The sequence below is a fragment of the Myripristis murdjan genome, chromosome 19 (assembly GCF_902150065.1).
Source record: "Myripristis murdjan chromosome 19, fMyrMur1.1, whole genome shotgun sequence".
Taxonomy (NCBI): Eukaryota; Metazoa; Chordata; class Actinopteri; order Holocentriformes; family Holocentridae; genus Myripristis; species Myripristis murdjan.
The window spans coordinates 2,877,905-2,902,003 of NC_043998.1; the positions used below are offsets into that span (position 1 = coordinate 2,877,905).

Consider the following 24,099-nt stretch of genomic DNA (forward strand, 5'->3'; position numbering starts at 1 on the left):
CCTGGTGAATTTCTCCTGAGGAACAGAGGGATCAGCCAACACACACACACACACACTCCCACTGAGATTAAATTTAGATTGTTTTCCATTTATCACTTTCTGTTCCTTTTTTAACGATGTGATTTTCGTTTGTTCAGTGTGTGTGTGTGTACCCCTCTGTTCCGTCTTTTGTTCACTGACATTGAATGATCCGCCATCTGACTGTAATCTTAATTTCAGTTCCTTTATGTTTTTTTTTTTTTTTTTTCATTGCCTCTTGGGACTGCTAATAAAATGATTGTTGAAAGTGAAAAGTCAAACTTTGCCATTCTCCCATTCTCCCATCCATTGTTGGCTTTCTGTGTCTGCAACACACCGTGATAACAGGCATTCCTGTTTATTCTATTTGGCCTGAATCGGTTACTGTCATTTCCATTGTAACACAATCTGTACAGTTTGTGGTACAGAGAAATCAGTTAGTTATTTACTAGAGTTTTTAAAAAATACAGTGTCAAGTTTAATTTCAAAACAGAAACAAAAATATACACCATGTCTCCAGTATTTATCCGGACGGGGTAATGAGAGGATATTTCCTTGTCCAGGCAGTGTTTATCCTCAGGACAGGTACACCGTGGAGTCCACCCAGCCGAGCCTAAATCCTGGGTATAGCGGCTGGTTGAAGGTGGTGCGGAAGGTGTGCAGGAGGCTGAGTGTCCCGCAGGAGATGCTGTAGAAGGTCAGTGATCCAGCGGACCAGTCAAGATACACCCCTACTCTGTTGGAACTGGGGGAAGCGGGTATAGCGGCGCCTATACCTTGGTGCCAAGTCTTGTACCCGTCTTTTGAGCAGCTCAGGCCCCAGGATGCGTCGTTATGGCCCAGCCAGCTGTCGTGGTCCTCTCCTTTCCTGTTCATCTGCTTGTAGGCCACCCCGATCAGAGCCCTCCCACTCCACTCCGTCTCCCAGTAGCAGCGTCCCATCAGACCCTCCCTGCACAGCACCTGCGTCCAGAAGTCAAACCTTTCAGGGTGGTCGGGATACGTCTGCTTGGTCCACCGTGTTGCCTTCTTGTTCCCCTCTGAAAGTGTGAGGTCTCTGTGTGCTGTGTTTGGGTCCAGGGTGAGTTCAGTGACATCTGGTAAAACAAACAGAAAAGTCAGCGGAGTACACTGTATAATGCCGTTGTTGTGCAAGAAGGAACTTGTGAAGGGTGAAGGGGCCATACCAATGATTCTGCATGTTCAGCATATCTACAAAATGTGCATACTTAACATTTCTGCTAATTTTTTCCCACACCAGTATTCCATCACCGTAATACAGTCGTTCGCATTAGATTTCCTAAAAGCAGCAGCACTGTTTTGTTTTCAGGACTTGAAATTGGGCCTGGGTGAAACGCTCCCTCCGCCAAGGAAAATAGTCCCCGGGGAAATGTTTGCTTTACACAGCCAGTTATCAGTTGTGTGGTTTCTGATGCTGACGACTTTGTTAGCCGCATAAGGTGGCTGTTTCAACCAAAAACTCAAATTTGAAAAGCAAGGGATTTTGATTATATGTTGTGAAATCTTTCGTACCCAACACACTTTCATAATGGATTGTTGCAAAGTAAAATGTGGGTTAATTGTAGCCAATGGGCCAAACATTCAGAATCACTGGTGTGGTCCCTTAATTAATTAAGACTTAAGGCTCACATTTCTTTGGACCCATTTGGATTCTGGATTCACCACACTGATCCACACTAAAACAGAAAAAGGTATGAATTTCAGATCTTTAATACAGTCACAAACACTGATTTAAGTTGAATATGCAGCAAGAGAGGCATCTTGGAATCTAAAGAGGGAATCCAAGAAATCAGGGAACATGGACCTCATACATCCAGATAAGATTTACTCGACTAAAACTGATGTTGCAGTGCCACCGCTTGGCTTGGCGGCAATAATCAATGCGGAAACTATTTATTATTATTGCTACCTGAGTTTCTGCAGACTGCAGTGTGTGTCTTCTAGCAGGGCAGAGAGCAGGCTCAGGCCAAAGTCCTCTGGGTGGTTGTAGCTCAGGTCAAGCTCTCTCAGTTGGGAGGAGTTGGATTTCAGAGCGGATGCTAGGAAAGCACATCCCTCTTTTGTGACCCTGCATAGGGGCAAACTTCAAAACAGATTATAGATACATCATTAATAACCTCTTTCTAACTGCAACAACTGAATCCTTGTACCAGCAACACAATTCAGTCTGCATTTAATTCCATGCAGGGCACTCACTTGAGTATTTCCAGTTTACAATAAAAACTGCCCACTGCATCAGAGAGCTTTTTGACTCCCACATCCTGTAAGTCATTATCAGTCAGGTCCAGCAGTTTTAGCTGAGAAGAGGTTGAGCTGATCACGGAGAAGAGGACATCACAGCTTTTCTCCGTGAGGTTACAGCTCTTCAGTCTGGATGAACAGGAAACAAGAAAGAAATCCCCAAAGTAATGGCTATATAAATTTATATTGCTGATAAACAAAAACATTTCTGTTTTGATGTGAATTGGCACAGCTGCATATAATCCACATGCACAGAAACCAAAGGCTGGGCGTGGACCTGAGTGTCTCCAGTTTGCTTCTCTTCAGTCCAACAGAGAGATGCTTTACCCCTGCATCTGTCAGGTTGTTGTCGCTCAGGTCCAGCTCTCTCAGTTGGGATGAGCTGATGGCATTTGCTAGAGTTTCACAGCAGGTTTGCGTGAGTTTACATCCGCTTAGACTGCAATGGGAAAGGAAAAAATGGCAACATTACAGTACATAGCATTTGCAAATTATACTACATAAATAGAGAATGAGTTTGGCTTTGGCCTTTTCATAATGAGTTTCAAATAGAATGACGTTAAATTAACCCCTCGTGTCATGCTTTATCTCTTGGTCCTCATGACTTGAAGATATTACTTCCATAGAGCTTCCAACCTAACTATCTTCAGCATAAAACACAAAGACATTTTCTGGCCTAGTATCTACATTATTGAAAATACTCACTCTGCTACTCGGGATGCTTTGACGACAGGCATCAGCCTCAGAAGAGCTTCCTCTGACCTGCTGTACTTGCTCAGCTCAAACACACTGAGCTCTTCTTCTGAAGTCAGTAATACAAAGCCTAAAGTGGCCCACTGAGATGGGGAAAGTTTTGATGTGTAAAGAGAGCCCGAGCTCAGGTAGCTCTGAATCTCCTCCACCAGGGAGTGGTCATTCAGCTCATTCAGGCAGTGAAACAGATTGATACATCTGTCGGGCGAGGTGCTGTCCCTGATCTTCTCCTTGATGTATTTGATGATCTCTGGTCTTGTCTTCTGGTTTGTTCTGCTCTTGGTCAATAGATGTTTGAAAAGACTCTGATTGGATTCCAGCGAGAGGCCCAAAAGAAAGCGTAGGAAGATATCAAAATGTCCGTTCTTGCACTGCAAAGCCTTTTCCACCGCAGCTTTGTAGAGGATGAGCACTGACGAGTCTCTGAACAGAAAACGCCTCGAGGTGGATGACTTTTTAACCAAGACGTTGTCGTTGTCATTGTTGAATGCGAGAAAAACGTACAACGCGGCAAGGAATTCCTGAACGCTCAGATGCACGAAGCAGAAGACCTTTTCCTTGCACAGTGCCAGCTCCTCATTGAAGATCTGCGTGTAGACTCCGGAGAACAGAGACACCTGTGTGACATCTATTTTATTCTGCACCAAGTCTTTCTCATAGAAGATCAGGTGGCCCTTCTCCAGCTCTTTGAAGGCCAACCGACCCAACGACATAAGGTTGTCTCTTGACTGGGCAACGTTGGACTCTCGTCTTCCGTGGAGCTTCATGTTCATGCTCGCCTCGTGCCTGGCCAGATAGTATATATACATCTGAGTGAGCGTCTTGGGCATGTCTTTACTGTCCATTGTTGCCAGATTCTTCTCAAGAACTGTTGCTGCCATACAACAGAAGACTGGTATGTGACACATGATGTGAAGACTCCTGCAGGATTTCACATGCGAGATGATTCTGTTCGCCAAGTTCTCGTCACCAATTTTCCTCCTGAAAAACTCCTCTTTCTGTGAGTTGTTGAACCCTCGCACCTCTGTCACCAAGTCAATGCACTCAGGAGGGATCTGACCGGTGGCTGCTGGCCGGGATGTCACCCAAACAAGAGCAGAGGGAAGCAGACTTCCCCTGATGAGGTTGGTCAGAAGCACATCTATCGTGGTTGGCACAGTCACATCGGACACTATTTCGCTGTTGTGGAAGTTGAGAGACAGGCGGCTCTCATCCAAACCATCTAAGATGAAGAGCATTTTATACTTGTCATGTGATTTGAAGATCCCCAAGTCTTTTGTTTCGGGGAAAATGACACCAAGGAGCCCCGCTAAACTTAGGACTTTCTTATTCATCAAGTTCAGCTGTCGAAAAGAAAGTGGAAATACAAAGTTTAGGTCTTTATTTGCTCTCTCCTCAGCCCAGTCTAAACTAAACTTATTAGTTGATATTGTTTTTCCTATGCCAGCAACTCCCCTTGTGATGACAGTCCTTATCAGGTGGTCTTGTCCCGGTAGAGGAACAAAGATGTTGTTGCACTGGATCGTCCTCTCCAGCGTCATTTTTATCTTGGATGCGCTCTCAATCTGTCTCACTTCATGCTCATTGTTGACTTCACCACTTCCTCCCTCGGTGATGTAGAGCTCTGTGTAGATCTTGTTGAGAGGTGTTTTGCAGCCTTGGTTCATCATGCCCTCAAGCAAATGGCTGAACTTGCTCCTTAGTGTTGACTTCAGTTTCTGCTGACATTTTGTAATATTATCATCTGTAAGAGGCAATGCAATGATTACTCTGATGTTTTGTTTTATTATTCATATGCTGTTAAACATGCCAAATGAGCGATTCCAACTGCATGTACTATATTCTTTGATAAACTCACATTCAGCCTGCAGAGCAACAGGAGTGTGTGCAGTGGTGTGGTTATATGAGGCTTCTGATGGAAGGGTAGGCTCTGCAAGATGAGGAGAAGATCCAGAAGAGTGAGCTTGGTGATGATGATAAAGAGAACACATGTAATGGTTTCAGTTTCAATTACTCCACCATGTGAGTTTTTTTTATATCTACCTTGGCCTTTGGAGTTTACACTGATAATGACCGAACCACCAATATGACAACCGCTGATGCTGGGAACCACCACGGTGGCCCCACTGGTGGCTGTGCAGTGGAGATGGGGCGAATGAACAGCAGGGTCAGCAAGAGGAACTGGTCCTGAGAGAGACCACAGAAGTGTATTTCAACTGTTTTCTTTCATTAAAATAAAAAAGCTTCTGCATATTATGATGTGCACCACAAATTGCAAAAAATGCAAAATGATGACAGTTAGACCAAAATAAAAATAAATTATTTTACTTTTTAAAGTCCTGTGGTAACATCTTTTCATATTGGCCAACAAGATAGATTTCTCTGTTTTAGAAATGAACTCGTGCAGACATGTTTTTGGCTTTTCTTTTAATTATTACAGCTAGTTGGGTTAGTGTGTAAACCAGGATTTGTACATTAACTGAAGCAACTCGTGGCACTGGCTTAATCATACTTGTGTATTATTTCCCATCAGAATGTCGACTTTAACATAATGTTCAAATCAAAACCTTGTCTCATAGCCGAGCATGATAATCTAATTTATTTTCTTGACATAACATGACATTCTCACCTGTACAGCCTTCGTCTCTCTTATCAGATATTCTACTCTGCTCCATTTTTTTTTTCGTCAGAGTTCCCACTTCGTCAAGGGTACTTTTCCTCTCCGTTTGTCCCGCTGGTGCAAAAGTGTTTCATCTTGGCCTTAGAAATAGAAGGAAACTTTTCCAATACTTCCAGTCATTCAGTTCCAGCACATCAGAGCAAAATCAGGGGTCAGACTCCATGAAAAGACTTCTGGATTAATAAGCAATCCTAAATGCTTTTTCAGTTGCAGCATTAATATGATCAGCACATGAAAATTTTGCGTATGCAGCAGCAAATAAAGCCTGATGTGCTTACCTACTTCAGTAAGATATTAAGGCGCTGTCACTGCTGCGATTGCTGTCTGATTCTCATACTGACAGTGTCTGCTTGTACTGTAAGCCATGTGTGTGTGTGCGTGTGTGTCGTGTGTGCATAGCTGCCCATGACTTCCTGTCTGAGCTTCTTGCCAATGAGTGACAGAACACAACAGGAAGTCTGTGGTGTGTCTCACTTTTTTTTTTGCGAAATTTCTTTAAGGAAACTCTAGTTGTTCAAGTTTCATTTACCACGCAAACAAGACAATCAGCTTCAGTAGACATTCTGTATTTATTCAAGGCTGAATTACACTTGATAAAAAAAACTCAAAAAACTTCAGAACTGTCAGCAATTTCGTTGACAATCAAACAAAGAGTAGCTTGTGAATGATTGCCTCAGTAATTATATCTCTTTTTGTAAAAGGATGTGAAGCAGGATTAATAAATCAGGATATGAAGATGAGCATATAACAAAAAGAGACCATGGATCAAGAGAAAATCTTATTCATGTCATGTAACCTTTGGATGCAGCGGACTGTAAAAACCATGTCATAAAAATGCCTGTAGACATAAATAAGGAAATTATCACTAGGAGATAAAATTGTTCTTTGCTTGGTCAAGCAAAATTATTTTTAGTTTTCTATTTTTCATTAGTTTCTGTTTTTAATTTCATTTTCATTTTTGCATTCAATTCAGCTGAGCTTCATTTAGTTTGCTCATTTAAGTTTATTTTTTTATTTTTTATTTTTTTTTTTAGTTTTTAGTTCATGTTTTTTTTTATTAGTTTCAGCATTGGTTGTAGTTTTTTTAATTATTATTAAAATATGGGTGGTGTTTGTCGGGCAATATATAATAAGTTCAGAATAGGTATTACAATATGTACAATACAACCGATGAGAAGGACAGTGAGAGTTGTACATGGTGTTGTGCTGGTCAGAACAATCTTCAGCTCCCACTGGCATGGTGTAATGTTAAATTTCGATCATGTCTGCTGCTTTGAGGGACAAAAGTGTCTCCTTGTGTTCCTCTGAAACCTCCTGTAGTTTTGAGCTTGACTTTTTGGCTGCTTTATAACCAAGGTCATTTTTTCTGTCTTGAGTTAAAAATGTGAAATTTTCGAATTTCCGTTCAATCCATGCAGTATTACATCTGAAAGTCAGTGACCCCCGTTAGTACTTTTGCATCAAACAGTGCAATAAACAGTGTACTTTGAACTGCTGATCAAATGAAATGTTGTCAGATAAGGTTAGCTGCATGCAGCCGGCCACAGATTGATCATTTGGGGCTTGTGATTCAGTTTCTGTGGTTGTCTGGCTAAAAACCAAGATCACCTCCGTCCCATTGAGCCTCTGATAACAACCTGACATCAATATGTAGTATTTAATACGAGATGTCACTGAAATGATTTCATTCACAAAACCAGAACAGCCAGGACCGTGCCTACCAAACCCCGTGCCTGCAATGTCTACATGTCACCACCAGGAGGCTCTAGTAGGTTAGCAGTAAGGCCTTACCCCCACTGGTGGGTGTCCAGCAGCTGAAAGAGGAACAGCAGTGAAACTATAATTATTCTACTGTCTGTCTTGCTGGTCTCTCTAAATGCTGATTCATCACTTAAAGGATGTGAACATTTTTTATGGAGTTTTTTTAGTCCATCAGTGAACCAGCAGAGACAGTCAGACTTGAGCAGGGCTGATGGAGAAACAATTATTGCGTGCTTTTAGAAATCTTGTTTTACGATGAATTTTAGTGATATAGATAATTGATGAGGCCTGGCTGTTTGGCCATGGATACTGAAGTAATTGAAACTGAAGTAAATCTAAAAAGGTCTGGAAACACCACAAGCAAAATTCAAAAGACAATAATTTGTGGGTTGCACTGTTGGTTATTTTAATGATTTCAAAGTAAATGACGTACTTTGCTAAGTAAAGCATCACACAGGGCCCAGCAAGCAAAAACAAAGCAACAAACACACTTACTGAATGCTTTAAAATAGGTAAGCACTAAAATAGGTAGTTTCACACTACCATACATGAGAGAATTTGAGTCTAATAAATTTACTGACACAAGGAAATCTGTAAATCACCAATAATATAAATCACAAAAATATTTTCGGCATGTTATATTCAGAAAAAATACCTTTTTTCTGACTTACCCAGACTGAGACAAGATGTCTCTACTTTCACCTCTGTACGTCCAGTGGTTCAGTTCCTGTTTATAGCATTTCATGTTAGACATACCCATTAGGAACTGAACCACTGGATGTACAGAGGTGAAAAAGATATGGAACATCTTGTCTCAATCTGGGTAAGTTGGAAAAAGGAGATTGTGCCCAAAATGTTGGAGTATTCATTTAACCTTCCACTGAAAGTTAGAGAATCATAAGCTTTGTACAAAAATAAATAAATTAATTAAATAATAAAAAAAAAAAAAAAAGCAAAGTTATGACATCACAAATTGCTATGGTGCAAAGAAGACTCTTTAGACAGCACACATGAGGAAAACTCGACCAATGCACATACAGCCTTTAGTGGCACCGTGAGAGAAAACCTTTGATTCATAGATATGTATCAGTTTGACTTGATCCATGACCGATGATGACTTCATCTTCCTCATCCTTGTTACTGCCATGTGCAAAAGAAGAGTTTGGGTCCAGAATGGCAGGGTCTGCAGGGCACATGAGACAGCAAAGAGTTATTATTGTTCAACATCCCGCCAAGAGAGGAAATCTGTATGAATTTACTGATTCTGGAGCACCCGTCTTACTGTTTTTTATGCCTGTTAACAGCTTCTTGATGACTCTGAGCTGTAGGTTTTCTGTGTGCTCAGCCATGTTTATCCGTGCACGTGGTAGGAGATCTGGATCTGATAGTGCACTCTGAGCTCTGGACAGAAATAAGGAGATAGATCTGTTATTGGCACAGGCACAAAATCACGAAAAAAAGAGAAAAAGAAATGTATAATAATGTTCATACCTTTCCAATTCAGTCTGGAAGTTCTGCAAACAAAATGAAAACTGCATCAGCCGTCACTGAATCACTTTTTAAGACTTTTTTCTCATTAAGGATGATCCTGGATCTTCTGTCTTACCTGCACAAATGAGATGTCAGCTCCGAGGTCTTCAATGTGTTTTAGGTTGTCAGACAGTGAGAATGCAGCTCTGCTCATCTCCACAATCCTCTGCATCAAGAGCGTCTTCTGTATCTCTTCCTGTTTTAGTGCTGCCATCCTGGCTGCTTCATCCTCCTGGAGAAACAGGTGGAGGCTCTCAAAGTCCTCCTTCATCTTCCTCTGTGCCTCCTGGGACTGCATCTGTGTGTCACGCAAGAAAAAACTTCTGATTCTCCCCACTTCTTATATTATGACTTAACTGATTTAACAGATCAGATTCAAAAAAGTTGACTTACCTTTATGTGTTCAATCGATGCATCACAGAAATGTTTAATCTTTTCAAAAGCTTCCTGCTTCTCTTTGACTGTCTTTGGGAGAGTCTGAAATAAAACAGAAATCTTTCTTGAAATCATTGAGGAGAGACATTTTATAACAGAGCTAATGACAAATGTTTCAAGTCAATATTTTACACAAAGTCTTTGTGTTCTAACACAAATCTTTGTGTAAAATATTACATGTAATATTATATTTACAAGTCTTTGTGTAAATTTTTACATGTAAAGCGTAATCATTTCAGAGTCTGATGGGACCTCACCTGACATGACTCTGGGTTCTCTTCATGTCCTGACTGATTACTGAGACTTCTGTTTGCTTTGTAATTTTCAATTAAATTCTTCAGAGCAAAGTTAACAGAGGGTTTAGTGTCGGGTAGGAATTTCTTACAAAGCGGACACTTGTGGAAGACTGTTACTTTCCAGTAATTGTCCACACAGTCCTTACAGAAGCTGTGGCCACACTGCAGCATGACAGGTTTGCTGAAAACTTGATAGCAAATCCGACATGTCAAATCCTCTTCAGTGGAGAAATCCCCATGCCTCTCCTCATGAGGGGAAGAGGAGGACACGTTCTCAGGTGTCGGATGTCCCTCATGTCTGCGTGCATTCTCTGAGCATCAGATAAAGAAGTTTAGACCGTGAAATATGCTTCAATCATGAGGTACCTTGATATGAATTGTTATTATTCCATAAAAGTCAGTTCTATAGAAACAAAGAAAGACAGAGGACAGTGGAGAGAGTGGAAGAGGTGATAATGAACAGAAAGGTTCAGTCCTGATGGTGTAACTTTTACATTTACCTTCAATTAACTTGCGTGCGAGATCGAAACAGCTCATCCTGGTGAGGATATCCAGTGTAACCTCCAAAGCACCATCTTCCCCGTAAACCTGCACCAGTTTATCCACAGTGTCCTCTCTATCAGCTTTCTCCAGGTGGCTCTTCTGGATGGGCCGGCTTCCATCTCTCTCATGCTGGACTAAGAGCCACTGAAATCTCCTCAGCTGCTCGATAGTCAGCTCCTCCAGGTGATCTAGCAGCAGTTTTGGGATCCGCACAGTTGTAAGCATTCTTCACTTCCAGAGGGAGCAAATGCTGTTCAGTTTGCCCTCTCTTTTGCGGTGTTATATAGGGTGTGATTACGTGGTCTACAGAAAATCCCTTTTGTTTCCCAGGCAACCAGGTGTCTCTGTTGTTCAGGTGTGAGAGGTCTTAGTCACCTTTGTGTTAATGGGCAGAAACTTGATAAGATGCGCAAACCATATGAACCAGTCGATCAGTACAGGGAAGAAAAAGGAAGTGAAACAAAGAGTCTTTCCTTCTGTAAACTTTAGGTATAAACCTCTCTTCACGTGCATCTGACTCCAAACTCAGAAATAGTGAGCCTCCCCAGATGTGAACCAGCTGTGAAGGAAAATAAGATAGCCCAATTAAATTATGGGACCAAATCAGCTGATGAATTTCACTCAGGAGATAAGCAGACTTCAGAAACTGAATATCTAATGAGACACTGAGCTAACAGTAAATGTGTAGTGTAATATGTCCATTAATATGTTGTCTCATAGCATGTCAGTGTTGTTGATGCTGTTATTTTTTTGTCATAGGTATGTGCCCGTCTATCTGGACTTTGGAAACAGGAAGGAAATTTCCCCTACACTTACAGTAATTCGTTTCCAGCACATCACAACAAAATCATAAAAGACGTCATGGATTCGCAAAAACCCCTACAAACCCCTGCTCTCTCAGTTTCAGGATGACTAATTTTACACAAATAAGGCTAAGACTTCATTTAACACAAAAAGCTCCAAAAGATATCCAGTATTCAGTCACAGCTGAACTTGATAAACAAATAATAAATCAAATCAATAAAAACTCTCATTTGATTTCCTTTGCTTAAAATCACACATTGATCTTTTTAGTGCAACCGTTTAGAATCAAATGAAGAACAGTGTGAGAAATCACCGCAGTAATTATATCACATTAAGTTTTCAGAGGATATGCAGACAGATTTGGTACGTCAGCATATCATCTGAGCACTCTTTCGCTTTCGTATTGTGTGCCCCTCCCTCCTGCACTATTTCTCTTTACTCCTCCTGTCTTCTCTCCCTCCCTCTCCTTCTGTCTCTCTTACGTCCATCGATCCCGGCTGCTACAGAGGATTCCTCTACCGAAGCTTCCCAGCACACAGTGAGCGATCTGGAGTTCAAGCCTCAAACAACCATCATCACTTCTTAATAAATCATTTAAATGCTTCATGTTGAGTTTTGTTGTCACTGCTAGTGAAACCGTGGATCAAGATATTATCTTATTTTAGATCATGTAACCTTTGGATGCACCAGACTATAAAAATTATGTCATAAAAATTTCTGGAAACTCCAGTAAGGAAATTATTTTGCTTATCAGCAGTGGAACAAATGCTTTGCTTGATCCCTCCTCTCCCTTTTCGGTTATCTGTTGACATTAATCACCATCAGTCTGGTAATTAATGCTGTTGTGAAGTCTGAACAAATTAGTAGAAGTTGTAGTGGATGAAATCATGCTCATAGATTTTAAGGCATTCCCAGCACTTTCCTAATGCACACGTGTCTAGTCTCTCTGTTCTTCAGTTTGTCATTTAATCAACAGAGAGGTCAGGGCTGATGGAAAAAAGGCCAATGCACTGTCTTGGAAATCTTATTTTTGGTATACATTTTCCTGGTATATACAACTGGGGAGGTCTAGCTATCCATGTTTGGCGCTGGAGAGAAAAGTAATTTCCCATCCAAAAATATTTGTACATCTTAAAAAAGGTATGAAACCCCTTAAACCAAACGTGAAACCAAGTGCAATACTGTATTTTGAGTTGTAGGTTGACATTGTATGTTTATTTAAATTTATCTATGATTAATTTCCAAAGGTTTAATGATGCTTTTCCAAATAACCAGGACAGGAAATACCTTGAAAAGCAGCACACAGAACCTAACAAACAAAACAAAACATGTGAATGCTACTTAATTTTAAGTCGAAAATCAAGATGATGCACCTCAAACATTTTGAATCAGTGCACAAATCCCCTTAATATTTTCAAGTGTTGACATCTTAAAACTCAAATTGAGGTGTATTTTCTATAACACATTCAGGTATTGGTTTTTATAGTTAAGTGGAAATGACTGTGTAACATCTCAAATTTGCTTAATGCATATACAGGACTCTTCATTTTTCCAGGTCCAGCTAAATTAAGGGCTCCTGCTGCCCAATGTCTTTTGTGCCCAATGACCAGTCACAGCCTCTCATTAAGGTAGACCCTAATATATCCTCAGTGTAGTGCAGTGAGGCAGTCCTACCTGAGACTGCTGATCTTGTCTGATTTGGTTTTGACATTGTGATGACCACAGAGAGGCAGAACAGATGTTTGTTGTGGCCAAACAGCGACTTAATCTCATCTTTAAAGCATTTCAGAAATCAAAATTAGACCTGACAAGTGTAAATGTGATCTGCTGTGAGGGTAATGCAGCTGCTCTGCTCTGTCACTGTGTATAGAGACTAAACAAAGTAGGTCTATTTGTTTTGAAATTTGCTCATTTTAGGTATATGATATATGATGACCAGTTTGGATGACTGATCATGTAGGCCTATGTAACCATTCAGTTGCCAAACATCTATATGCAAATAGATTGTTCTATATTTATTTCCAGTTTCTTCCTATTGCTTTTCATAAAGATCCTCCCATTTTTGGTCTCCTTTGTATTTCTGACAATGTATTTTTGATAATGCATTTTGTATCGGTGTCCAGTGCAACAACCTTTGTTATGCGACTGCACATTGTTACTGTTTCTTAGATTGCTGCATAACACTTGTCTAAGTTATTTTTTAGAGTTTACATGATGTATTTTTCCATGTATTTCTCATACTGAAAGTGTATAGATTATGGACGTTGTTGGCAGAGGTTTTTGTAGTCCCCACCCTTCTCTTTTTATTCACAGGGGTGTTATTTTCATGTTTCTCTGGCTGTGAATTCTGCCCACTGTGATGGTGAAGCACCTATATGTGATTACAGTTTGATGGTTTGTTATTTAAAAGACATAAATCCGTGCTGATAAAACTTTAGACACCAAAAGTGAGACCGCTGCCCTCTTACTTTTGAAGACACTCTGTTCTTTAGGATTCAGCAGCCGTTCAAAAATCATTATTCTTTTTCAGAGTCACGCTTGTTTGAACTGTTTGAAACCATGAGTTCCAGTTTGTGATCATCATAAGGAAACAACATGAACAAAATCAGTTTTATTTTCACACACAAAAATGGAAACAATGAATGAGCTGCTCTCCTTTTCAAAGAGCCCACACCCACAACATACATGTATTAATTCTACTTAACATGATGTATTCTCTGTATTTAAAGTTTTTAAGATTCCTGCAAATCTAAACAGGCAGGGAAACACAATTTCACAAATATGTGGGCAAACTGAGTTTAGGTGGGTTCACGGTCTATGACCCCAACCCTGCTACAGTAACAAAGAGCAATGAGCCTAACCCAAAACTCAGTCTATATTCTACCTGAGCTCTAGCGCCCTCCAAAGGGCAGTAATTGGAACAGACAGGGCAGGATTGCGGGCTAGTCGTCCTCTCACATGGCAGTCAGGTTTTGTCCAATCATCTCTTTCAATAGTTCTGCTGTAGAAAGTGAAGAGTGAAATAACATAAGGAGAAATGACATGATGACACTGTAACATATTTTAACATTTTACTGATGTTTTAAGAACTATTTTGCAACAACCATGGGTGGATATTATCTGTTACGTTTTAATTTTTATAGTTTTATACTTCAGCACATTCCTCCAGCTAGCATTATGCTCACAAAGAGGACCAGCTGAGATCCTGTGGCTGTCAGATTTGTCCAAACATCTGAAAGTCTGTATTTGTATTTGAAATACAGCCCAATATCCATGACAAGAGGAAAAAACGTCATGTTTCATTGTTAATAGGTAGAAATAACATGGGACGTGGTGGTTGCCTCTGCTTCACCAAAAATTTTGACCAGCAGATGATTTTTTAGAAAATGTGTAAATTAGATTTTTACCTGCTGCAGTTCTGCAGTGTTGCAGGTTAGCAGCTGTCTTGTCTGGGCCCTTGCCCCATATTTGTTTGATCTGTCATAAATATCAAAGCTTTGCAAAGGCTGATAATGTTTCCTGATACAAGGCCCTGATATTTTTTGCAGTAGAAGGCCCTACCTCCTCCTGCTTGAAGAGTTTAAGCTTTAAGAGACAAAGAGAAACCAGGTTACACAGTAAGTAATAATTAAGCACTGTAAGTAAGATTTTATTTTTATACCACTTACAAAAACAGGGTCTGTTTACAATAATACAAATGCATAAAAAACACAAATAAAAAGATCAAGTGCAACAGCAAATTAGATTTTAAAAGATATTTAAGAAGAAATTGATATGTAGAAACAAGTGAGACAAGAGATAAAGAGATACATTTCCTGTAAAAATGGGTCTTCAGATATGATTTACAACCTTTAAGACAGCCAGTTGACCTGATCCTCAGGAGGTGACTATTTCATGATTTGGAACTGAATCTTGAGTCTTGAGCAAGGAGCAGCTTGGAGATCCTGATCAGAGGACCTCAGTGACCTGGCAGGCTCACAGGGGGTCAAAGGTTGCCTGATATCTTGGGACCAGGTTTTTGTAGAGCCTTGTATGTAATAAACAGGATCCTGAACTCAATTCTCAACTTGCCAGGGAGCCAAGAGACCAGGGCTGGAGTGATACGGGATCAGTGTGGAGTTTTAGTGCAGAATTTTAAACTACTTGTAACTGAGCCATGGCCTCTTGGCTTAGCTTTGAGTAAAATGCATTATAGTTGTCAGGTTGAGAGAAAACAAAGGCATGGACAATTGTCTCTAATTGTTGAAAGGATAGGAAAGGCCAAATAACTGTAGTAATTTGAGGGGTCATTATGATTTACAGAAACATACAACTGAATATCGTCAGCATAGCAATGATAAAAGATACAATCAAATTGCTGGATAATATGTCCTGGAGGGAGCAGATGTAACAAAAATAAGACTGGTCCAAGAATGGGCCCCTGTGGAACCCCACATCAGAGGAGCGCTGTGAGACTTCTTAACACCAAATGACACAAAGTTTTTTCTGTTGGATAAACATGAGGAGAACCATTTAAGAACAACTCCAGATATCTCGACCAGTTTCCCAAGCAATCTAATAAAATACCAGGTCAGTTATATGAATGGCTAAATTTAAATGACGGGTTCACCGCGGTCTAACTGCATCAGGATGTAAGGAGAGCAACTGTGTGCTTGGTAAAAAAAAAAAAAAAACTGGAATTTGTCAAAAATCTCATTCCCATGAACCACTCTCACCAACTGTTTGAAGACTGTCACGGCCCATAATGCACTGCACTCAACAACCATAAAAATGCACTTTCCAGAATTCTGCTCTCCTCCAGAGCCATCCCATTACAACATATAACTCAAAAATAAAAAATACATTTCAGTTTCCTCCCTAAAATCATCTTCATACATCTCCACTGTAGGACGGAGCTGAGGGGACAATGTGTTGGGCTCCAGAATTACAGGGGCTAGAGAAAAAAAAGAAAGGGGGGGGTGGGGGGGTGGGGGGGGGGGGGGGGTGGGGGGTTAAACTAAATATTATATATAACATATGCAGCACATTCTTACTGTTTTTAAAACGCTCATCATCTTCTCGCAGACTTTCACCTGCAGGTTTTCTGTGTGCTCAGCCATGTTTATCTGTGCACGTGGTAGGAGATCTGGATCTGATAGTGCACTCTGAGCTCTGGACAGAAATAAGGAGATAGCTCTGTTATTGGCACAGGCACAAAATCACAAAAAAAAGAGAGAAAGAAATGTATAATAATGTTCATACCTTTCCAATTCAGTCTGGAAGTTCTGCAAACAAAATGAAAACTGCATCAGCCGTCACTGAATCACTTTTTAAGACTTTTTCTCATTAAGGATGATCCTGGATCTTCTGTCTTACCTGCACAAATGAGATGTCAGCTCAGAGGTCTTCAATGTGTTTGAGGTTGTCAGACAGTGAGAATGCAGCTCTGCCCGTCTCCACAATCCTCTGCATCAAGAGCGTCTTCTGCATCTCTTCCTGTTTTAGTGCTGCCATCCTGGCTGCTTCATCCTCCTGGAGAAACAGGTGGAGGCTCTCAAAGTCCTCCTTCATCTTCCCCTGTGCCTCCTGGGACTGCATCTGTGTGTCACCCAAGAAAAAACTTCTGATTCTCCCCACTTCTTATATTATGATTTAACTGATTTAACAGATCAGATTCAAAAAAGTTGACTTACCTTAATGTGTTCAATTGATGCATCACAGAAATGTTTAATCTTTTCAAAAGCTTCCTGCTTCTCTTTGACTGTCTTTGGGAGAGTCTGAAATAAAACAGAAATCTTTCTTGAAATCATTGAGGAGAGACATTTTATAACAGAGCTAATCGCAAAAGTTTCAAGTCAATATTTTACACAAAGTCTTTGTGTTCTAACACAAAATCTTTGTGTAAAATATTACATGTAATATTATATTTACAAGTGTAAATTTTTACATGTAAAGCGTAATCATTTCAGAGTCTGATGGGACCTCACCTGACATGACTCTGGGTTCTCTTCGTGTCCTGATTGATTACTGAGACTTCTGTTTGCTTTGTAATTTTCAATTAAATTCTTCAGAGCAAAGTTAACAGAGGGTTTAGTGTCGGGTAGGAATTTCTTACAAAGCGGACACTTGTGGAAGACTGTTACTTTCCAGTAATTGTCCACACAGTCCTTACAGAAGCTGTGGCCACACTGCAGCATGACAGGTTTGCTGAAAACTTGATAGCAAATCCGACATGTCAAATCCTCTTCAATGGAGAAATCCCCATGCCTCTCCTCATGAGGGGAAGAGGAGGACACATTCTCAGGTGTTGGATGTCCCTCATGTCTGCGTGCATTCTCTGAGCATCAGATAAAGAAGTTTAGACTGTGAAATATGCTTCAATCAAGATTTACCTTGATATGAATTGTTATTATTCCATAAAAGTCAGTTCTATAGAGCAAGGAACTGACAGTGTAGACACCTCAGAAGAAAGTGGAGAGAGCGGAAGAGGAAACAGGAAGGTTCAAACCCAAATTTCAGTCCTTATGGTATAACTTTTACATTTACCTTCAATTAACTTGCGTGTGAGGTTGAAACATTTCATCATGTAGAGGATATCCAGTGTCACCTCCAAAGCACCATCTTCCCCGTAAACCTGCACCAGTTTATCCACAGTGTCCTCTCTATCAGCTTTCTCCAGGTGGCTCTTCTGGATGGGCCGGCTTCCATCTCTCTCATGCTGGACTAAGAGCCACTGAAATCTCCTCAGCTGCTCGATAGTCAGCTCCTCCAGGTGATCTAGCAGGGATCCGCACACGTGTGCCCATCCTTCACTTCCACAGAGAGCAAATGCTGTTCAGTTTGCCCTCTCTTTCGCAGTGTTATATGGGGTATGATCACGTGGTCTACAGAAAGTCCTTTGTGTTTGCTGGGAATATGTTATAGGAATTTTTGACCATTCTTCCAAAAGCGCATTGGTGAGGTCACACACTGATGTTGGTGGAGAAGGCCTGGCTCTCAGTCTCCGCTCTAATTCATCCCAAAGGTGTTCTATCAGGTTCAGGTCAGGACTCTGTGCAGGCCAGTCAAGTTCATCCACACCAGACTCTGTCATCCATGTCTTTATGGACCTTGCTTTGTGCACTGGTGCACAGTCATGTTGGAAGAGGAAGGGGCCCGCTCCAAACTGTTCCCACAAGGTTGGGAGCATGGAATTGTCCAAAATGTTTTGGTATCCTGAAGCATTCAAAGTTCCTTTCACTGGAACTAAGGGGCCAAGCCCAGCTCCTGAAAAACAACCCCACACCATAATTCCTCCTCCACCAAATTTCACAGTCGGCACAATGCAGTCTGAAATGTACCGTTCTCCTGGCAACCTCCAAACCCAGACTCGTCCATCAGATTGCCAGATGGAAAAGCGTGATTCATCACTCCAGAGAACATGTCTCCACTGCTCTAGAGGCCAGTGGCGGCGTGCTTTACACCATTGCATCCGACGCTTTGCATTGCACTTGGTGATGTGTGGCTTGGCTGCAGCTGCTCGGCCATGGAAACCCAATCCATGAAGCTCTCTGCGTACTGTACTTGGGCTAATCTGAAGGTCACATGAAGTTTGTAGCTCTGTAGCAATTGACTGTGCAGAAAGTCGGCGACCTCTTTGCACTATGCGCTTCAGCATCCACTGACCCCTCTCCGTCACTTTACGTGGCCTACCACTTCGTGGCTGAGTTGCTGTTGTTCCCAAACGCTTCCATTTTGTTATAATAGAGCTGACAGTTGACTGTGGAATATCTAGGAGCGAGGAAATTTCACGACTGGATTTGTTGCACAGGTGGCATCCTATGACAGTTCCACGCTGGAATTCACTGAGCTCCTGAGAGCGGCCCATTCTTTCACAAATGTCTTGTTTCACAGTCTGCATGCCTGAGTGCTTGATTTTATACACCTGTGGCCAGGCCAAGTGATTAGGACACCTGATTCTGATCATTTGAATGGGTGAGCGAATACTTTTGGTAATATAGTGTATTTAGTCCACAGATTACATAACGAGCTTGACACAGTCCTATCACTTTTGGCAGGGAAGAGCCATTATCTGAAGTTGACCATCAATTTCTCTAACATATGGAGAATCCAGGACCTATAAAAACTACCTTGATTGGCTTCAAATTTTTGGTTTTGTGCATTTTGTAAGACTTTCTCAGGTGCTAGACATCTCACTCAAATGTCTAGAACTAGGGTCATAGCCAACACAGGTATTAAAACTTCCCCTTAAAAGACAGACAAAAATGTACAAAAAGTACAAAAATCCAAATATTCACCAAAATAAAAGGTCAAAGGTCAGGTTTTCAGTGTCTTGAATCTTTCTTCAACATTTATTTATGTTGTTTATTTGACAAAAACAGATATGTGAGCATAGAGGATTTTTTTTCATACATAGTTCTCTTATTCTTTGGTCCCCCACTACATTTATATGGAAATTTTTATGCAGCAAAAATGCTCAGTGAACTTGTTGCTCATGGGTTATGAGCACTTTGATGTACCAGTCTTGTCCACAACAACTTTTTGGAGACGCAGTTGCTCATTCAACGCCAGTCAAGCTGCTCGATGCTGCAGTTAAGCCAGCTGAACAGATGGTGGAAGCAGAGTTCAAGTTCTGGCGAGTTGATCTTACAAGTTCCACATGAAATAGGGTTTCAACTGATGGGGTTTTCTTTTGAAACCACATGCAAATGCAAAGTCTCTTCAATGGCATTTAGACTACAAATTACAACACTTTTCCACCCAGAATAACACTCACTGATCAGTTATACAGTAATAGATACATAATCAAAGCTATTGCATCATAGCCATTATGTACAAGAGGTTGATGGCACTGACCAGGTGATGTCCCATTTTCGCTAAAAGGTCAATATTGGCTCAATATACTTGCAAAATTATATATTGATCTAATCTAAAAATGAAGAGCCAAGTATCTTTGCTGGTGAAATTAAGTTTATTATGTAATATCTCTAAATTCAACCACTTTGTGTGCATTGGTGTCTTTTTTCTGTTCTGTTTTTTTTTTTGTTTTGTTTTGTTTTTTTTCTACAAAAGGTAACTTCTGGAGAAAATTTTGGAACAAAAGTCTTCATATCCAGAGCAATTAAAGGAATATACTCACCTTAATCTAACTTTTCTGGTAAGGAAATGAAATTGTTGTCAGTGGGCCTACCTCACACACTTGCAGTATCTGTGTTTTATCAAGTGAGGAAACTTTAGATCATTTCAAACTCTAGATTTGCCAACTTTTTATAATGATTTAGAGCATAATTTGAGTGCACATGAGCTCTAAACAGGATTTTGCAGTGTGTGGCTCTAGAAATGAACATTTATTTCTTTATTTATCCAGGGAAGGCTCACTGAACACACTGGCTTTTTTATCGGCAACACCCTGATTTGCACTCGTACAGCTACACACACACACACACACACACACACACACACACACAGACACACACCCTAACAGCTGGGGGCTGCCCAGCACAACCACAGTCGCCGGCTGTTGACTGCTCAGCAGTTCCAGCAAAGCGGTTGGGGGTCAGTAACTTGCTCCAGGGCATCACGACGGTAGCTGTTGAGGCAGGAGCGAGCATTACTCATTCACTTTCCCCGGTCGGATGATTTTCCAAAACAGTGTATTACCATCATTAGAAAAGAACGGGAGTGTTATGACTCAGCTCTTGGCCAAGTCCACCCTCTCAGTTGTGATGATGTAACAGATGGCATATTCACCCAACCAGTGCTCTTATTACTCACAACAAACCAAAGTAATACTTAAATGTATCGCAGCTCCTGAAGGACTGATTGTAAAATTAGTCTATTCTGGACACAAACAGAGCTCCAGTCCACCATGTGAGTCTGCTCCAAATAGAAATGTGATACTTTGGTGTAGCAGATCACACACAAGACCTGATTTTCTTAGCTCCGACAAGGGGTGGAATGTAAGATATGTCGGCACCAGCCCAACACGGATATCTGGCTGCTAACTTCATACCGTCTCCACTGGCCCCCATTCAAATTCTGACTAATGAGGAGAGTTTTCATATCAGCCCCTTCTGAGAAATGCAAGCAAGGAGCTCGCAGGCTGGTTACACTTCCACTGTTGCTTATAGCTATGTATGGTAGATTTTTTGAAGTCCAGCTGAGGGAGTGAAACATACAAAACCAATTTAATAAGTGTCCAGTCAACCACTACTCAATTTTTGAGCCCATGTTAACCGCCTTGGACTCCACTTTTCCTTTAAATTCCCCTTAAGAAGCTTCAAAGTTAGAAAAAAAAAATGTTCCATATTGTATGGCAATGGTACATGCATATATTGTGTATCTGCTGGTTGCAACACATTGAAGTTACATCACATTTTTGTTTAGTGAAATACACAGACCCAAGATGCCAGTGTTTTATGGCTGCATCATTACATTAAAACAGAAAATATCTAGATGTGTTATGCATCATTTTATACACATTTCCCTGTTATTCAGCAGGACATACTTGGTATCTTTGGAAAGCTTGGCATCTCCACTAGAATTGAAAATAAAGATCTGCAGCATGCATTTCAAACCAGCTGATGGCACCAGCAGAAGGTATCAGTACGTACCCATATCATTATAATTATTAACATATATATAATATCCATATTGGTACTTGGTTCCAGTCAGGTAGTGTAAAAAAGCCAAAGACTCTTGCCACTTCAGGAGTGCTGTGTTTTTTGGGGGGGGTTTTTTTGTTACAGAGGGAGGAGGGATGGAAAAACCAAATGCTTTCAGTTTTAAGTGGCTGGCATTTTTTTTTACACCTATAGTCCACTGCAATCTTGAGGAGGACACTGATGTGAAGAGCAGGCCCGCTGTCTCTGCTGTGAGCGTCCACACTGAGAGACAGCCTCCCTCTGAAAACAAGCCTTGCTAAAGTCAAAGTCAGCTCACGGTTGTGCTCCTTACAAACATGAATCGCACTGACACAGTAGAACCTAAGGCAAGACAACTCAATATGACACTCACACACACATACACACACACACACACACATACACACACACACACACACCCTGTACAGTACATTGCGTAATGCCCTCCTCTGATTTGATGTATAATTAATGCAAGGTAGCTCAAGATGAAGATGGCATTAGGTCTGACAGTAATAATATTACTGTATGGAAAATCACACACAGACATGCGCTCTCTTTCATCTCTCTCTTCTTTCACATGCACACACATATACACAAACACAAACACACACACACTTTCCCTCCCTCACTGAGTTGCTGATTTCAGCTGAAACCGTCCCACTTTCTCTTCTCTCTGCCTCCCTTCCTCTCTCGCTCCTCTTGCCTCCTCTGCTCCTCTGTCTTTCATCAAGTGGGCAAGGCGTAGTGTGTGGTTGGGGTGAGATAACAAAGGCTGAGGAGTTCACCATTATATAACGGCTGTGGAGGCTGAGGAGGAGGAGGAAGAGGAGGAGAGGCAGCAGGGTTAGCACGTAGGAAAGGCAGGGCAAGAGAGGGCCAGTAGCCTACGTTGCAGTGCTCATTCGTCTCCTACTTCACACCACACAGCACACAAGCATGTACAACACACACACATACACACACACACACACACACTTCCCTCCCTTTCCATCTCTCCATCACAGATTCAGTAGTCAGCACTCGCAGATATGGACTTATAATATTTGAACTTTTCAGTGTTCCAACTTTGTGATCCCACGCGACAACCACGCATTAAGATATTCAAGTGAAACCACCTCACTTACTCTCTTTCTCATTCTCTCTCTCTCACACTCTCTCTGTGAATTTTTCTATCTGCTGTTCGCTGTCCCATCTCTGGGGTTGACTGCTGAGCAGGCTGCCCCCCAGCCACACACACACACACAAATAGGGCTCCATGGCGCTCCCTCTCCCTCACTCGCCTGTCCTTTGATAGCCTCCTTCTCATGCCACATTAAACATTTAGTGGAGCACTCTGGATCTGTGTGACATCATATTTTAGCGCCGCTGAGCTACAGCCCTCACGCTGAGGAAAAACATAGGTGGAGGCTCGCTCGTGGAAACCTGATACAGCAGTCACATTACCCCCTCACCCTCTCCCCTACACACACACACACATGCACACACACAAACACACACACAGGCGAAATGAGTGGGTCAGAATGGCCTAGTGTCTGTGAGCAGACCTGCATTGATCAGTATTGATCCCTGGGCTGTGTGTGTGTGTGTGTGTGCGTGTGTCAGGGTCTGCAGTGAAGTGGGGCCCCAGGGTGGATGTATTTCAACCAGTAAAGCTAATTGCTACTCTCTTTGTGTAAGATGCATAAGAGTGTAAAGGCAATTAATAACAAGTGTAAAGCTGTTATTAAAAAAATAATCTCTTAACAACAGTATATCACATCAGTGTAACCTTCTGTTCCACAAAAAAAAAGGATTCTTTGTCTATAGGCAAACAATTCAGCACCACCTCCCACATTCACAGTGTATTCAATGAACCGGAGGCTTCTTTGGTCTCACTCTGCATGAGCCAGTTCTCGCGAGGATTACCCCCCCACCGCGCGCGCGCGCGCACACACACACACACACACACACACACACACACACACACACACACACACACACACACACACACACACACACATCACTCCTCCTCCTCTCTCCAGCCCCTCCCTTCCCGTCTTTGCTTGCCTCTCTCCTCTTCAGCCTTGCCTGTCAGAAAAGGTACTCCAGTGTCGGAGGCTACCCTCCCTCGGATCCCGTACGAGAGCCAGCCCGCTGTCCTACCCCGAGGCTCAGGCTCTCCTCTCCCGGCTCCGCCATGGCCACCATCGTGACTTCCACCCGGTTCACCGACGAGTACCAACTGTACGAAGAGCTCGGGAAGTAAGCAGCTGTCGTAGTGCATCGTGTTGTCTTGTCGTTTTTGTCCCCCACCCCCGCAACCTCGCCTCACATTATGTCTAGTTAGCCAGCTAGCAGGCGTTAGCCAGCCGTTATAGCTGACTAACTAGCCGGGGTAAGTTTTTTTTCCCCTTTT

The 24,099-nt window shown here is 41.6% G+C and overlaps 3 protein-coding genes and 1 long non-coding RNA gene across 17 annotated transcripts in view; 1 reads left to right on the forward strand and 3 right to left on the reverse strand.

Moving 5' to 3' along the window:
* Nucleotides 1-476: 476 nt before the first annotated feature.
* LOC115377482 (NLR family CARD domain-containing protein 3-like) lies at nucleotides 477-6,069 on the reverse strand. The gene is made up of 10 exons (XM_030077244.1): nucleotides 5,992-6,069; nucleotides 5,663-5,793; nucleotides 5,077-5,220; nucleotides 4,892-4,963; nucleotides 2,986-4,777; nucleotides 2,558-2,719; nucleotides 2,236-2,409; nucleotides 1,949-2,122; nucleotides 1,669-1,715; nucleotides 477-1,115 (listed from the first exon to the last, which is right to left on the reverse strand). The coding sequence occupies exons 2-10, from the start codon at nucleotides 5,706-5,708 to the stop codon at nucleotides 595-597; spliced, it is 3,132 nt and encodes a 1,043-aa protein (XP_029933104.1). The 5' UTR covers nucleotides 5,709-5,793; nucleotides 5,992-6,069; the 3' UTR covers nucleotides 477-594.
* Nucleotides 6,070-8,547: 2,478 nt separating this feature from the next.
* On the reverse strand, nucleotides 8,548-23,882 carry LOC115378166 (LON peptidase N-terminal domain and RING finger protein 1-like). The gene is made up of 12 exons (XM_030078347.1): nucleotides 23,825-23,882; nucleotides 17,608-17,892; nucleotides 17,049-17,398; nucleotides 16,755-16,838; nucleotides 16,493-16,659; nucleotides 10,236-10,504; nucleotides 9,697-10,046; nucleotides 9,398-9,481; nucleotides 9,081-9,302; nucleotides 8,966-8,988; nucleotides 8,757-8,875; nucleotides 8,548-8,657 (listed from the first exon to the last, which is right to left on the reverse strand). The coding sequence occupies exons 1-12, from the start codon at nucleotides 23,880-23,882 to the stop codon at nucleotides 8,548-8,550; spliced, it is 2,121 nt and encodes a 706-aa protein (XP_029934207.1).
* LOC115377485 (uncharacterized) lies at nucleotides 14,764-16,400 on the reverse strand. The gene is made up of 3 exons (XR_003930053.1): nucleotides 16,324-16,400; nucleotides 16,116-16,233; nucleotides 14,764-16,015 (listed from the first exon to the last, which is right to left on the reverse strand). It is a non-coding gene; the product is annotated as an uncharacterized LOC115377485 (long non-coding RNA).
* The window catches only part of camk2g1 (calcium/calmodulin-dependent protein kinase (CaM kinase) II gamma 1), a 28,373-nt gene continuing 28,001 nt past the window's right edge, over nucleotides 23,728-24,099 (forward strand). For 7 of the 14 annotated variants that reach the window (XM_030077245.1, XM_030077246.1, XM_030077250.1 and 4 more), the window contains exon 1: nucleotides 23,730-23,945. In XM_030077245.1, the coding sequence (XP_029933105.1) occupies nucleotides 23,881-23,945 (65 nt within the window). In that variant the 5' untranslated portion in view covers nucleotides 23,730-23,880. Of the gene's footprint in view, nucleotides 23,946-24,099 lie in introns of all 14 variants that reach the window. The other 7 variants (XM_030077254.1, XM_030077256.1, XM_030077249.1 and 4 more) reach the window with 3 other exon arrangements.

Coding starts and splice junctions, on each gene's coding strand:
- LOC115377482 (XM_030077244.1), bottom strand. CDS start 5,708: ATGGAGCAGAGTAGAATATCTGATAAGAGAGACGAAGGCTGTACAG. Junction 4,964..5,076: donor TGTAAACTCCAAAGGCCAAG/GTAGATATAAAA, acceptor CTCATCTTGCAG/AGCCTACCCTTCCATCAGAA. Junction 1,116..1,668: donor CCAAATGGGTCCAAAGAAAT/GTGAGCCTTAAG, acceptor TTGTTTTACCAG/ATGTCACTGAACTCACCCTG.
- LOC115378166 (XM_030078347.1), bottom strand. CDS start 23,882: ATGGCGGAGCCGGGAGAGGAGAGCCTGAGCCTCGGGGTAGGACAGCGG. Junction 17,893..23,824: donor AGGACAGCGGGCTGGCTCTC/GTACGGGATCCG, acceptor CAAACTGAACAG/CATTTGCTCTCTGTGGAAGT. Junction 9,303..9,397: donor CATCGATTGAACACATAAAG/GTAAGTCAACTT, acceptor CGTGACACACAG/ATGCAGTCCCAGGAGGCACA.